Source organism: Sarcophilus harrisii, chromosome 1 (genome assembly GCF_902635505.1).
Source record: "Sarcophilus harrisii chromosome 1, mSarHar1.11, whole genome shotgun sequence".
In the NCBI taxonomy this organism is placed as follows: Eukaryota; Metazoa; Chordata; class Mammalia; order Dasyuromorphia; family Dasyuridae; genus Sarcophilus; species Sarcophilus harrisii.
The window spans coordinates 270,268,922-270,285,713 of NC_045426.1; the positions used below are offsets into that span (position 1 = coordinate 270,268,922).

The 16,792-nt window shown below is 34.1% G+C and overlaps 1 protein-coding gene across 2 annotated transcripts in view; it reads left to right on the forward strand.

Moving 5' to 3' along the window:
* Positions 1 to 16,792, forward strand: part of RAC1 (Rac family small GTPase 1) — a 41,977-nt gene that overhangs the window by 5,226 nt on the left and 19,959 nt on the right. For both annotated transcript variants that reach the window (XM_031941902.1, XM_031941905.1), the window contains exon 2: positions 14,109 to 14,180. In XM_031941902.1, the coding sequence (XP_031797762.1) occupies positions 14,109 to 14,180 (72 nt within the window). The remainder of the gene's footprint in view (positions 1 to 14,108; positions 14,181 to 16,792) is intronic.

Consider the following 16,792-nt stretch of genomic DNA (forward strand, 5'->3'; position numbering starts at 1 on the left):
GACAGTTAAGATATAAATACTTGATTTTATGGACTTGTCATGAATATTGAGAGGAATTGTTGTGTGATTATTATTATTATTATTATTATTATTATTAAGAAGACCTGAAATAAAGTCTCCAACTGTGGGATCAAAAAGTCACTTTGTCTTTCATTGCCCATAAATAGCTTTCTGAGACTATAGAATAATAAAAGATTCCTGAGAGTTCACTACATTGTAATCATAGTTTCTCCTCTGCCCTTCCAAAAAACCCCAGACATTGAACCTTGGGTATTTTCTGTTTTACTCAGTAAATATTGTTAAGTTGGTTTGAACAAGCCCAAAACCACTCAGCCAGTGATTAATAGTAATGTTTGTCATATTTTATGTGAAATTTACAACTTCTAAATGATTTTCTGCAAAAAAATATTTTGATGTTCTTACCATGAGTTGAACTTAAAGTTAGAACAGTGGAATGGTGAATTTGGTGTATTTGGTTCAATACTTATTTTTCAGGTGGAGCCAATTCTATGTGGTTTTATAGACCATGGAATTTTCTTAGCAAAGATAATTGACGTGCTTTGACATTTCCTTTTTCACAGTGTCCCCATTTTACAGATGAACAAGTCAGTAGGGTCACATAGCTAGTAGTGTCTGAGGCCAATTTTGAACTCTTATCTTCCCGATTACAGTTCAATGCTCTATTGTACTATCAACTGCCCTTTTTTAAACTTAATTTTTCCTAGCTGCCTTTTAAAGCTTGTACGGTGTTAAAATAAATTTTCACATCATGATAGATTACTAAGTTGTTAAGTGAGTCAATATTTTGTCCTATAATCATTTTACTGAAACCTTAGAATGTCATTATGGCAAAGAAAAGCCTTGTTGCATTTTCTAAATTGAAAAGATAAGATGCTATTTAATAAAGTGTTTGGTGTTATGTGATCATATCTGGAAAATAAAGTATATGTTAATTAGTTAAATAAATTTTTCCCCCTGAGGCAATTGAGGTTAAATGACTTGGCCAGGGTCACACAGCTAGGCAGTATTAAGTGTCTGAGATCAAATTTGCCCTGACTTCAGGGCTGGTGCTCTATCCATTGCGCCACCTAGCTGCCTCTAGATAATTTCTTAAACGTTCATTAGTCTGTGTTTTACATAGATCTCATTTCTACAACACCTTAAAGTACACAAATTTACACTCCTCTGAGGTAGTAGGTAGCACAAATATGATAAAAAATGTAAAAACAGTAAGTTGCATGAAAGGCATATTACAGTACAGAATAGTAATGCAAGTGTTTTTAATATGTTTATTTTAATATTAAGAGTGTTACATTTGCACAGGTAAGCTCTGAGTATAAGATATTGGAAAGATTTTAAGGTTTTAGTACAACATTTTGAACTTTATACAGGTGTTGTCTCGTTTTCTATGAAGTAAACAGTGAAAGTAATTATTGGCTTTTTATGTATTGAAATATGGACTATGATGTGACTAAGGTCACTTGGTAGTAAATTTCAATTCTTTTTGATTCTGTTCTATGCTCCTTTATAGTTGTACAAAACTGAATAGTGAATGTATGTCACTTATAAGGTTCTTCACATTTCACTATTAAGTGAAATACTTCTCTAATCGAGCTATTTGTGGTGTATGTAATAGAAAGAGGTGTTCACATTTATATAGCAATTTTAAGATTACAAAGTATTTTTCTCACAACTCTGTAAGATAAATTCTCCCCATTTTACAGATGAAATGTTAAAGTCCAGAGTGATGAAGTGACTATGGCCTCAGCTAGTAGATTATTGCATTATTAACATTTAATATTTGGACAGGATTTAAATATTTGTAAGTGTTATTGGCTCCTTTGATTTTCTTTTTTAATCAGAAATTTCTAAATATGCCTATAACTACATTTTCCTGCTGTAGTCCCTGTCTCTAGAGGAGGGACTTATATGTTTTCTAGAAACAAGATTATTATAATTACTCAGCTTTTTGTTTACTGTTCTTTTCATTTACATTATGGTAATGGTATATTCTGATTCACTCTCCATACAAGCTCTCCCATTTCTTCCTAGATAGTAGGATAGGTTATTTAGCCAATCTCTAGTCAATAGGTACCTGTTCTATTTCTTGTTCTTTACCATCACAAAAAAAAGTGCCTATATCTATTTATATCTATATTTTGCTTCTATCATTGATGTCCTTGGTATATATGCCCCCAAAATGAGATGACTGGGTAAATGAGTATGAACAATTTAGTCATTTAGGAAGGATAGGTGAAATTTCAGATTTCTTTCCAAAACAGTATTTTACTGCTTTACCAACAGTGTATTAGTATGTCTCTTTCTGAAGCCTTCCAGACTTTTCAACAATAATAATTAATAACATAAATGTAGAATTAGAAGTTTTGATAATAAACTCACGTGGATTAGTATTCTAATTGAACATGTAAACATCTTAGCTGACTCCTGCTCACCTGGCAGCTATTATCGGAATACTTTGGCAAGACTATTGAGATTTGTTTCTTAACTGCTGCCAACCAAAGGAAAAACAGTGATTAGTTAGAGCAAGTAAGACTATCAAGAACCAATAATACCAACTTAACCTAACTTCCTTTTTTGATAGTGACATGATTGGTAACTGAAGGGAGTGCCTAAACATTTTATACCTAAAAGAATTTTTTTATTATAGCTTTTCGTATACAAAACATGCATGGGTAATTTTTCAACATTGACCCTTGCAAAAACTTCTGTTTCAACTTTTCCCCTCCCTTCCATCCACCCCCTCCCCTAAATGGCAGGTAGTCCCATACATGTTAAATATGTTAAAGTATATGTTAAATACAAGATGTATACATATTTATAGTTATCTTGTTGCACGAGAAAGAAGGTAAAAATAACTTGAGAAGAAAAAACTAAAATGCAAGCAAACAATAACAAAGAGTGGAAATGTTATGTTGTGGTCCATACTCATTTTCCAGTGTTCTTTCTCCCGGTGTAGCTGGTTCTGTTCATTACATACAGATCAATTGGAACTGATTTGGATCCTCTCATTATTGAAGAGAGCCACTTCCATCAGAATTGATCATCATATTGTTGTTGAACTTATACCTAAATTTTAACAGTGCATTTGACAGAATTTCTCACACTCTTATGGAGAAGGTAGAGATGTAGGGTATGTGTACATTGGTTTGAGAGCTGGTTAGAAGAATAAGTTCAAGGAGTAATCAGTTATCAGTGGCTCAGTGTCAACCAGTGAAGTGTCTAATCCTTGGATCTAACATTTGACACTGTAATGTTGAACACTTAAAAAAAAATCATTGACTTAAATAAAGGTATAGATGTCTTGTTCATCAGTTGGCATGCAACTGAGGTTAGCTAATATTTGCAGCTAGTCAGGATTCAGAAGATCTTAATGACTAGAATATAAAAATAAATATTATTTTGTGTTTTATACCAAATAGGTTATTTTATTAGTCTTAGGAATTCTCTGGGAGTAATCTACTGTTTATAATCAGATTGTTTTATTTGACTGTTGATTGGAGAAGCACCAAGGTTAAATGACTTGGCTAAAATCATATCTTCTGTAGAGGTTGAAGACTTGACTGTTGTGGCAAGTTCTACACATAAAGACATAATAATAAACTTCAAAAATCCCTGACTGTTGGGACATGGCTAGATAGTTTATTTAGGGTTTTATGGAGTTTTAAGTACAAAAATGAGTCACTATTGTGATATACTAGCCCCTCTCTACCCCCAGGCTCCTCTTGTCCTGAATTGGACCAGGTATACTATTCAAAATAAAGTTAACTCTCCTTTGTAATGCTTTTAAAATTCAAAAAGAACAATTTTTTTTTCCTTCGTACAAGTTTCATAAAATGCACACTTTGCCCTTAAGTCTTTTTTTAAAAGTCAAAATTCACTTTTGTTGGTGATTTATCTAGCTAGGTTTGACGGAGACTTTTATGCAAGAGAGATATCTGACAGTTTCCTTGATTACCTAATTTTGCTAAGCAAATATTAAGCAGCTATTTCTATGTTTCTGTTTCTGAAATGTCAGCACCCTCCAAAATTTGGTTCCTCAGATTGAAGTACTGCTTAAGTCCACTTTTAATTATTGGTCTGCACTGAGATATCTCTATAAAGAACTAAGCATGTTGTAACCTGTTAAAGGAAACAGGAGTTCTTATAAGAAACAGAATCATTAGTCTCATTACTTGAAGGGCTATGAGACTTCTGACATCTTGGCTCTTACTAATGCAAGTTACAAATTACACCTCATCCTATGTGGTAACTTCCTCATCTCCCATCCCCCCAATCAAATGAATAAACATACAATTTAGTTCTGATCATTCCAATCTTCTGGTAGCTGAACTGATACTGAAGAATTTATATTGGGTGTTTACCCCATCCTCCTCAGTTTGCTTACTGAGGAAAAACAAAACCCCTAAAGGATTTCTTATTTTAAAGGGAAAAGATTTGGAAAAGTAGTCTCCTCACTTGAAGAGAAAGTGCCAACTTGCTTTAAGGTGACAACTTCTACACCAAGCCTTCCCTATTTATTTGATTTCCAGTGCCTTTCCTCTTTTAATTATTTCCTATTTATACTGTATATGATTTGCTTTGTACATAGACAGTTTTCTTTTTAGGTAAATTTGCATTATCTAAATTCAGTTTAAAGAATTCTGAAAGAAATCCACATTAAAAAATATATATACATATATTAACCACAGCTTATTCCCAACCATCTCATTCTCCCCCTACTCCAAATATAATATCCAAGTGAAATCAGAAGAACTAATATTTGGGCCTGCTACTGGTTTGCCTGAAACCTCTGACCCATCCTTCAGCCCAAACACCACATGTTCTAACACCCTCACCTTGGTACCCCTTTCCCCCTTTTTTCTTAATGTTCTGACCAGGCTGCCTTGTGACTGGCTCTCCTTCCTATTCCTCCTCTTGCTCTCAATTCTCTCACCTAAGGCCTCCTATGTCTTTGAACCATTTGTTTCTTAACCTCCTTGGGTGTGTGGGCCCCTTTCTGACTTTTTTTTTTTTTTCCTGAGCAAATTTCTTATTACCTAAAAATGACTTTCAAATGCTCCATTTCTATAAAGTGAAAACTGTCTATTTCTTTGCTTGTCTTCCCCCTTTAGGATTGTAAGCTCAAGGCTAGGCTAGGAATTTAACTAGTCTTTTGCTTCTTTTTTGTATTCCCCTATGCTTAATACAATAAGTGGCACCTAGTAGGTGCTTAAAAATGTTTATTGGTTGATTATGTTTCTGATCTTTTCATAAATTTAACTTTACAATCCTGTCCAGTTAATGATTCACTTTTTTCTCTGAAGAATTGCATGTAGCTTTGTTGGCTAACTTATTCTTTGTTGTAAGCTGTATCTTTTTGTTATTTGGAATATTATATTACAAGATCTCATTTGTAGTAGAAGCTGCTAGGTCTTGTGTGATGTAGTTCCTTAGTACTTTCTGGATGCTTAAAGTATTTTTCTTTGTTCTGGGACTTAATTATGGAGTTCTTTTCTGATGAATCTTTTTTCACTTTATCATCACTTTGTTCTGTGGTTCTTATAGCTCTTGAAAGTTTTCATCGATCATTTCTTGAAATTATGCCAGACTTTTTTTTTTAAAGATGGTTTTCAAGGAATTTCATGATTCTTTATTTGATATATTTTCTAGGTCAGTTTTTTATATCCGATATCTTAACTTTTGTCCTTTTTTCCCCACCTTTAATATTTTCATATTTTTTACTGTGTCTTACAAAATCGCTGATTTCTATTGGTCTAGTTTCTTTTTAGGGAGTACATTTTGCGGGTGAGGTTTACTTCTTTTCTACACCACTTCCATTTTTTTCTTCTATAGTTTTTATTTCATTTCTTAAAATTGATGTATTTTGGGTATTTCTGAGTTTGTAAACATTCCATTTTTTTTCCTTTGAGTCTTTACAGGTGTTAAGAATTTGATCACTTCTTGAAGGTATACTTGGGGGGGAGGAAATCTAGATTTAAAATAATTTTTTGGTATACTAGTTGGTATTTTTTGATTTACTCCTTTCTCTAGCTGTAGTTCATGAATAGGTCTTCGTGGCATGGGTGGACCCTTACACTTGGTGTGCTTGAGGTTAAGGATTCTTTGGTTGCTCTTACAAAGGGTTGTTGCATTGACTTAGCCAAACATTTGATGTCCTCCCATAGCCTTCCCCCCCCCCCCCCCCCCCCCCACCTCCTTAAAGTTCAGAGTGCTGACTCTTCAAGGAGTTCCCTGGTAGCCCAGGACAGAGTTTTGGTTAAGTCATGGCTCCTAACTGGGTTGCTGAATATTTTATTCTTACCAGTCATTCTTTGTAGTTTTCCAGTGTCCTCACTCTGGGCTTTCTCAAGTCTGTCCTCCTGTGAACATAGAGACTTACAAAATAGTTTTCCTCTTCTTTTCACATTGGGAAGCTAAGCCAGTTTGGCACTGGTTTTATTGGCAGATCATCCTTCCAAACCCCTTCCTATTACCCTTGGGTTTCTGACTGATTTGGAGGTTGAGACTATATTTTTTCATTATATTTCTTGGTAATCACTTTAATGTGAACTCGAGGTTTTTGCTAGTGTAAGTAGGAAGGAAGCTATGTGGTCTGCCTTCTAGTAAGGTTGCCATCTTGTTTGGAAGACCTTCAAAAAAATCTTTGGGAGGTTAGGTTTCCAGTGTGACCATAATGCCTCTTGTTTCTTCACCACTTTGACTGTTAGGAAAGGATCAGACTATGAAAGCTGATCAAAATGGTTTTAATCCTTTGAAGACACTTTTTAGTAGAGTTTTTCCAACCTCCTGATCCTCTGGTTTTGAAACTTAGATGTCAGTTTTTGATTCCTTAATTAGTCTCCACCCCCACCCACCCCAAACTATTACTATCTTCTTGCTGACTCTTGTCATCTTACTTAAATCCAGAGTGTTAGAATCATTTTCTGTTTTTCTTCCTGATTCAGTTCCATCACATTTCTTCCTCTATTCAGCTGGTCAGATTGAACTTTAAGCACAAGTCTGATAGTGTCATCTTAATATTTAGAATACTCTAGTGGCTCCCTGTTATATCTGGTGCAGTGGCTTTAGTAATGGTGAACATGGAGTTAGGAAGACCTGAATTCAAATGTGACCTTAGCCACTTTTTTTTGAGACCTTGAGCTAATCATTTTACCTTTGCCTCCGTTCCCCCCCCCCCCATTTTCTCAGCTTTAAGTTGTGAATAGTAACAGCATCTATTCTCTAGATTATTGAAAGATAATTGTAAAAGTGCTTTGCAAAATCTTAAGTGCTGTAGAAATACTGTTTTTTATCTTGAGCAGTTTGTAAATCTTATGATAACTGTTCATATCCTTTAACCATTTATCTTTTAAGAAATGGCTTTTGTCTTTTGTATATCTTGATTTTCAAACCCATGTAATATTACAATTTTTAAAAATGTGACATGAAGTTTTTCCTCCTATTTGCCTGCTTTTCATCCTGGATGCATTAATTTGGTTTGTGTTTTTTGGTTCATGTGTCTTTGTCTCTTAATAGAGTAAATCTGCTACCCTTGAACAGCATTTAATTTTAATTATTTTGTTGAACCGCTCTTTCTACATTGCATGAGTTATTATGAATGTTTCTATAATTCTGCAACTTTTTTAAGAAGCCAGTGTCATATAAAGCTGGAAGTAACTCCTAATCTCACTGGAGTAAACTGAATCCTATAGATGGCAAATTACATGACAAATGGGGCAGCTAGGTGGCTCGATAGATCTGAGTTCCAATTTGGTCTCAGACACTTAACACTTCCTATCTGTGTGATCCTGGGCAAGTCACAACCCTAATTGCCTCAGCAATAGATAAACAAATAAATAAATAGTATGACAATCACATAATAAGCATATAAGCACTTAATAAGTTTGCAGACACGTCTTTGACTCCAACTCCTACTATACTATACCACAGTAGTTTGTATGTGCTTCAAATAAAGACTTGAAATCAAGAGCAGAAACTCCAAAGCAGTTTCTTTAGAAAAAAGTGGTATATTTTAAGAGGACCCGAGTTTCTGTAAGTATGCTCACTTAATCAGTCTAAGTCTTATCTTTCTTGTCTAATTTTTTTTTCCCTTCCTTAATTTTCTTTTTTTTCTTCCCTCCCTCTCCCCTTCCTTTTGGCAACTAGGGTTAAGTGACTTGCCCAAGGTAAATATTAAATAATATTGTAAATATTAAGTGCCTGAGGCTGGATTTGAACTTAGATCCTCCTCCCTCAAGGGCCATTTTCCTATCGACTTTGTTAACTACTTGCCCCTAGGTCTTATCTTTCAAAATGTGGTTATGAAAGGAGTAGTGGCAGTTTGCTTTTGTTTCTTCTTTTCCTTGAACATAGTCCTAGAAAGGAATTGTTGGCATGGATGGCAAAATTCTCCTAGAAGAAAGACCAATTGCGGTTATTATGATAGCCACTTTTTGAATGAGAGATAAGAAGAGGAAAAGTTGTTGGAAAACTATAAGGGGAAAAAAGCCATTCTAGAGCAACTTGTTATAAAAAATTTTAATAGTATTTTAAAATTTGTATTTAATATGCATTTTCCCAAATACATATAAAGAGTTTTCAGCATTCACTTTTGCAAAACCTTGTGTTCTAAATTTTTCTCCCTGCTCCCTTCCCAAGACAGTAAGCAATCCAATATAGATTAAACATGTGCATTTCTTCTAAACATATTTCCACATTTAATCATGCTGCACAAGAAAAATGGGAACAAAAGGGAGGAAAAAGAAAGCAAACATAAAAAGTGCAAATACTATGTTGTGATCCACATTCAGTTTCCATAGTCTCTCTCTGAATGTGGGTAGCTCCACCACAAGTCTATTGGAATTGGCCTTAATCTCCTCATTATTGAAAAGAGCCAAGTCTTTCACAGTTGATCATCACATAATCTTGTTGTTACTGTGGATAATGTTCCTTGATTGTGCTCATTTCACTCAGCATCAGTTAATGTCCTTTTAGGATTTTCTTATAGAACAATAATATTCCATTACATTCATATATCAAAAACTTACTCAGCTCAACTGATGAGCATCCATTCAATTTCAAGTTTCTACAAAAAGGACTGCTACAAATATTTTTGCATATATGAATCCTTTTCCCTCTTTTATGATGATTTGGACTATAGACCCAATAGAGGCACTATTGAGTATGCAGTTTCATAGCCTTTTGGGCATAGTTCCAAATTGCTTTCCAGAATGATTGGATCATTTTCCAACTCCACCAACAATTTATCATTATCATTTTCTGTCATCTTAGCCAGTCTGAGAGGTATGAAGTACATACCTCAGAGCAAGACATTTACTTTCAAAAAATTAGCTTCAGATAAAGAAATCTGTTTCTTTTTACATCATAACTAGACTGTTTGCTAGTATAAGGAATTATAAATCGCTGCATTTAATTTTCTTTTAGAGCTCTTTTGTACATCAGCAACTAAAGTGAAGTGTTTATTTTGGGTCAATGGTTATCCAAAACATTGGATTCTACTCTAGGAAATCCATGGATGGTGTCTTTTAATAGTAATATTGTAATGTAGTGTGTGTGCATGCACTTAATATTTCTGGCATGATATTCACTAAAAAATAAATGGAGGGTGGTGCTAAAACCTATGAACTTTGAGAGCTTCTTGGTTTTATAACTATAGTATGACTTAGTTTTTAAAAGAATTTTTAAGGACAAATTTAATTCTCACAAAGCAATTAAAACCTTCATAGTCCTTTTTATCCACATGTTCAAGTGATTTTTTAAAAATTTTAAGGGAAAAATTTGTCTCTTCTGTTACAATGGGGCCAGTAGTTCACTTGGATTCAGGAAAGATCTGATTTCAAATCGTGACTGATAGTAACTTCTTGCCACAATGTCATTTTACTGAGTGTCAATATAGTAATATAGTTCAGATATTATCCCTATTTCAGAGGGTTTTATTTTTTTGAGAATTGTGAGGTTTGTAATCAGTTGAGAGATTGGGGATTAAAAAACAGATATTAAAAAGTAGTGACTTAATGGAGAAAGTGTCAACTGAATTGAGCTAAAATTAATGAGTGGAGATGAAAAATAAGAATTATATATTTTGGAGTTTGAAGAGTAGGCCAGTCAGAAAAGAGGATGAGATATAAGAGAACCTAAGAAATATAGTTCATTGATGCTGAATAAATCAAGCAGAACCAGGAAAATATTGTACACAGACGGCAAGATAATGTGATGATCAATTATGACAGACTTCGTTCTTAGTGATCCAAGGCTGTCCTAATAAACTTTGGGTGCAAAATGCTATCCAAAGGCAGAAAGAGAACTATGGAGACTGAATGTAATGTAATCAAAATATGTTCCCCCTTTTTCTAATGTTTCCCTCACCCCCTTTTGTGGTTTTTCCCTTTTATTGATTTTTCTTTTTCAACATTATTCATATGGAGATGTGTAAAACAGATCAAAAAGACAGACCCTTTCAAATATTAACAAGAAGATTATTGAATCCATATCAAAATCATTCAGATTCACACAGGATTTCATTAGGTAGCACTATCAGGTTTTATTAGTATTAGATTTCTCTGTAAAGTATAAGTTGCAGACTTTAGGCAGTATTTGGCCGCCCTATGACTTTTCTCCCTCAAATGCTTTTTGAAGTTCTTTTTTATAATGCCATTTACATTTAAGCTAATTTCCTTGACTAAAATATAATTTTTCTTTCCATGGTAATTCCTACCTACCAAATCACAGTCCCCCTTACCTCAAAATAGAAGCATTTCCTTTGAACAAATATGCATAACAATGACATAACAGCTGTAAATGGCTGATTGTCAACCTCTAGTCAAAATAGTTGGCAACTTTCAATATAATTTATTATTTCCTTTGAAGTTCTGTGTATTTTATGTATTTAAAACTCTTCTTAGGTTCATCAGATTGGCAAAGGGGGTTCATGGTACAGCCTCCTGTATTCCCCCCCCAAAAGTAAGAGCCCCTGCTTTGGCCTATCATCTTTCCAGTAAGAAATAGGAAAAAATTCATCATCAATTCTTTGTTGTCATGATTAGTTGTTTTAATCAGACAGTTCTGAGGTTTTTCAGAATAGTTTCTCCTCTTTAACTTTGCTGATATTTTTCTTTTTTTGGTAAGGATTAGATTTCTTTAATATGCTTAGATGTAACATATTACATATGGAAGGAGATATTAGGTTTTTATAGAAAAAATAACTTTTGATATTTTTGCTTGATGAGTTCAGTAAAAGAATATTTATTAACTCCCTGTTAATGGATTAGGTGTTGGGAACACAAAAATGAACACAATTGATAACTTTGAGCAACTTATTTAATAGTAGAAATAGGACAGGAATATAACAAATTCTAATCTGTATTATGATAATTAGTGTCTAGGAGATGTACAAATCTAAGAGATCTGAGGAAACAGACCTACTTTAAGGATTGGAATTAAAAATATATATATATAATGTTAATTCACGTAAGATATATGGGAGTTGAGCTGAGTCTTGAGGAATAGATAGCGTTTGAGTAGCTAGATGGGAAAAGGAATTCATTTGAAGCACAGAAGTTGTGAGCTATGAACCTGGAAGTAGAAGAGGGTGTACAAGCTTGAGATGATTATAGCTGTTGATTGGTTTGTTAAGACATTAGATAGAAGAAAGTGCTAGAAAGAAGGTGGAAGTCAAACTGTTGAATTTTATATTTCAGAGGACATTGGGAAATTAATGAAAGCTTTTGAGAGAAAGGAGTGACATAATAGTCAAAGATAATACATTAAGAAAGTTGTGACAAAGCTGTCTGTATAAAGGAGACATCAATTAAGAGATGATTCTGGCAAGTGCTAATGAAGGTCTGAATTAAGAGTAGTGAAGTGTGAAAGGAGGGAGGGAGACATAAAAGATGCATATTAAAATGGGTTGGATGTGGAGGGTTAGGAACAAAGCGGTAAAAATTAAGGACAAATGAAGCTTAGCAGGGTGATTTTTTTTTTTTTTTTGTTATTGTTGTTGCTACTTTTTAAAAGTCAGTGTGCATTGCTATTTTGGTTTATTCATTTTAATTTTTATTTTGTTCTTATATTTGAATACCTGTAGCTTAAAACTAAAATTTATTTTTAATTCTTTTTCCTGACTCCAGGTTTCCAAACCTGAGTGAGATTTGGTAATACCATTTATTAGAATAGATCACTTAGAAGGAAACTTTTATTTATTTATTTTTAAAATTTATTTAATAGCCTTTTCTTTACAAGTTATATGTATGGGTAACTTTACAGCATTAACAATTGCCAAACCTCTTGTTCAAATTTTTCAACTCTTACCCCCCCCCCCCCCAGATGGCAGGATGACCAGTAGATGTTAAATATATTAAAATATAAATTAGATACACAATAAGTATACATGACCAAAACGTTATTTTGCTGTACAAAAAGAATCAGACTCTGAAAAATTGTACAATTAGCTTGTGAAGGAAATCAAAAATGCAGGTGTGCATAAATATAGGGATTGGGAATTCAATGTAATGGTTTTTAGTCATCTCCCAGAGTTCTTTCTCTGGGCATAGCTGGTTCAGTTCATTACTGCTCCATTGGAAATGATTTGTTTGATCTCCTTGCTGAGGATGGCCAGGTCCATCAGAACTGGTCATCATATAGTATTGTTGAAATTTATAATGATCTCCTGGTCCTGCTCATTTCACTCAGCATCAGTTCGTGTAAGTCTCTCCAGGCCTTTCTGAAATCATCCTGTTGGTCATTTCTTACAGAACAATAATATTCCATAATATTCATATACCACAATTTATTTAGCCATTCTCCAACTGATGGGCATCCACTCAGTTTCCAGTTTCTAGCCACTACAAAGAGTGCTGCCACAAACAATCGTGCTCATACAGGTCCCTTTCCCTTCTTTATGATCTCTTTGGGATATAAGCCCAGTAGTAACACTGCTGGATCAAAGGGTATGCACAGTTTGATAACTTTTTGAGCATAGTTCCAAACTACTCTCCAGAATGGTTGGATTCGTTCACAACTCCACCAGCAATGCATCAATGTCCCAGTTTTCCCGCATCCCCTCCAACAATCATTATTTTTTCCTGTCATCATAGCCAATCTGACAGGTGTGTAGTGGTATCTTAGAGTTGTCTTAATTTGCATTTCTCTGATTAATAATGACTTGGAGCATCTTTTCATATGACTAGAAATAGTTTCAATTTCTTCATCTAAGAATTGTCTGTTCATATCCTTTGACCATTTTTCAATTGGAGAATGGCTTGATTTTTTTATAAATTAGAGTTAATTCTCTATATATAATTTTGGAAATGAGGCCTTTATCAGAATTGACTGTAAAAATATTTTCCCAGTTTATTGCTTCCCTTCTAATCATGTTTGCATTAGTTTTGTTTGTACAAAAACTTTTCAGTTTGGTATAGTCGAAATTTTCTATTTTGTGATCAGTAATGATCTCTAGTTCTTCTTTGGTCATAAATTCCTAGAAGGAAACTTTTAAGTGTATAACATTATAGGCTAAGTTTTAGTGACCCTAAAATTATATCCTTAGCTATACAAGTAGCATAATGATTAGGGGTATGTAGAACAAAATTTACTGCCATTAATCAAAATAAATTGGAAGTAGCATTGAAATTATACAAGTAATATTCCTGTTCCAGATGCTTAGATGCAGAGCCCATCTATTTACAAAAACAAAAGTTTCTTATTACGCACAGACTAGAGTACAGACTAATGTTTTTATTCCTTTTATAAAATTTTCTTAGTTTCTTTTGAATGTAGTAACACTTTCAAGATGCTTCTTTCAATAAGGAATTGCTAAACATCTATTCAAAAGTAATGTACTAATCCTAAAATGTGAGATAATCTAATATTACCTAATAATTTTTCTCCCTGAAATTTGAGATGGAAGTACACGTGTGTAGTTAAAAATAAGCATACTTTTTTTTTTTTTTTTTTTTTTTAAGTTTTAGGGTATCTAAGTAGTAGAAATTAATTTCTACTTTTCTTTCTTTATATATGGTGTTACATGGTAAGAATCCATAATGACTTGAACTTTTCAAATAAACTAAATTTTTCTTTCTTTTTCTTCTTAGAGCTGTAGGTAAAACTTGCCTACTGATCAGTTATACAACCAATGCCTTTCCTGGAGAATACATCCCTACTGTGTAAGTATCCTCACTTAAAACTTGTGAGTTAACTACTCTGTAATATTGAGAATTTTACTCATGAGTTTTGCTACAAATCAGGAAACTCCTTTACTCCTTTACTGCACAGCTTTATTGAAGTTTAACTGTCGGGATCAGAGATGGCAGAATAAAGGCAGAGCCTCATCTGAACTTTCCCAAATTCCCTCCAAACAATGTTGTTAATACTCCAAAATGAATTCTGAAGCAGCAGAAGCAGCAAAAGGATGGGGTAAAACAACTTTCCAGCCCAAGATAACTTAGAAGGTTGGCAAGAAAGGTCTGTCTCACTGGGTTGAGAGTGGAGTGCAGTGCAAAGGCAGGCCTTGGTTTGGGGAGTGGTTGGTGGAGGAGGCACTAAATTGGCTGCAGCAACTTCTGGAGCTTTCAGCCCACAGATAATAAAGGGGTCTAACAATTGCTCAGAAGGAGATTACCAGGGGCATTCTTTGCTTGCATCGGGGAACAGATCTGTTACATTACCCATATGAGGTTTTGGGTGGCAAATCCAGGGCTAGCTGGAGTGGGGATCCTCGTCACAGTTCAAGGTAGAAAAAAGTTGTGTTGTGATTCCCTCACAGACCAGAGCATAGGCCAGGAGAGCAGTGACCACACCTCTCCTAAGATCATAGCATCTTGGAAAAACTGAAGCACCCCACCTCACCCCCACTCTATTATCTCCAGCTCTGAAACCAGCAGCAGGAATAATCTGACTCTTGGGTTCCTTTTACCCTTCCATTCCTGGGAGCAGAGCCAGTAACATAAAGTAAAAATTCAAGAAATAAGATGAGAAAAATTAGCAAGCAGTGAAAAAAGAACCTGACTACAGAAAGTTATTATGGTGAGAGGAAGAACAAAACCCAAACTCAGGAAGGAAATAAAATCTCAAAATGGTCCCATTCAAAGGCACTCCCCCCTTCCCCCCCCCCCTCCAGTAAACTCCCTACCTCCTCAAAAAAGAGAAAAAAGAAAAAGTAAATTGATAAAGAATTTCTGGAAGAGCTCAAAAGGGATTTAAAAAAATCTAATGGAGGTAGAAGAAAAATTGGGAAAAGAAGTCTTAACTATGAAAAGGATGTTTGACTTTCTGTGCTAGAATTAGTTTGGTACAATAGAAGGAGAATTGAACTTACAATCACAAGATTCCAATTTCAAATCTTCCCCCCCCCAAAAAAAAACAAAACAAAACAAAACACTTGCACTTAAATACCTGTGATATTAGACAAATCATTGCATCTCTCTTAGAGTAGATGATTTCTAAGATTCCTTTCAAATTTAGTCTGATCCATATACAATTCTCTTGTGTGTTTTAAGAAAGTTAAGTTATGTATCCCTTAAACTATTCTAATTCTCTCATTGATTTTATGATAGACTTGCTTCTGAAAATTTCCTCATCGTAAAAAAAGTGATGGAATTTCCAGTTTCTTTCTTAGTCATTTCCTTTGCTTTTAGAGAAAAGTTCTAAAGCATTGCTTATGTTACTGTATTTTGTATTTTAATGCAGCAGTATTCAGCAGATAACCTTCCATCAGAAGTACAATCTGACTAAATAATGGTATATAAGGAAAAGAAAACTGAGTTGAAATAGGAGGATCTCAATTCAAATCCCCTCTTTTTTTGTTTAATACCAGTTTGATAAAAATTTCCCTGTTGTACATTAAGAGTACTTATAGCTCTGAAGAGGCATAAGTTGATGCTACACCCTCCCTCCACCTGAGCACAGAAGTGGTGATTCAGAGCTGGAGTATTAGTGCCTAGTGTGTGTTAAATTTTGCCTGCAGGTAAATTCATCTGGGACCCAACTGTGGCCCTCTTGGGCAAAAATATAAATGAATAGTTTGTAGGACTTTGGCTCTCTTAAGATCCCAGGAAAACTCTTTGCCTACTTCTTTGAACCTTCCTCCCCAAGCTTTTATCTCTTTTTATCTCTGTGGACTGTTTTTTATTGCCCTGGGATGGTAGTTATTATACCACCTCACCTCTCCAGGTGTTCTGAAGAAGTTCTTTGTAAAAAGTAGATAAGACCTTAAGAAGTAATGCCTTAGACTTTAAGTCAAGATGACTTTGTTAGTTTAAAAAAAAAACCCAAAACCTCAAAGCCTTATTCAAAGAACATTTGGCATAAAAAAATCCAAAGTACTAGAGTTTGATTAATTCGTTTCTGTTTAAAAGAAGCCTTGAATTTTTCTTTAAGGTTAAAATGTGTATTTCATGCTTGATCCTCTTTCGTGTTTCCTGTTTCCTGTTACACCATTAACATTATATTACATTTCATTTCTTCATTCTCTCTGTAGCAGTTTTTAAAAGTTTGAGCTTTGCAATTTATGTACACTTAGAAAATGCAAAATAAGTTCATATTAGCATAAATAATTATTAGAAATACTTGTTGTAATTGTACAGAGTCCTGAAATTAAATATGAACTGCTTTTTGATTATCCAAATTTTCCTTTACCTGCAAAACGGCTTCCTTTCAGTAGTACAGATAATCAGGATTTTGTTGCATATTGTTTTCCATCCAGTAGCTATTCATTGCATAAACACCATAGTTTTCAGTTTAGTGAAACTTGATTACTAACAATAATTCTATAACTAGT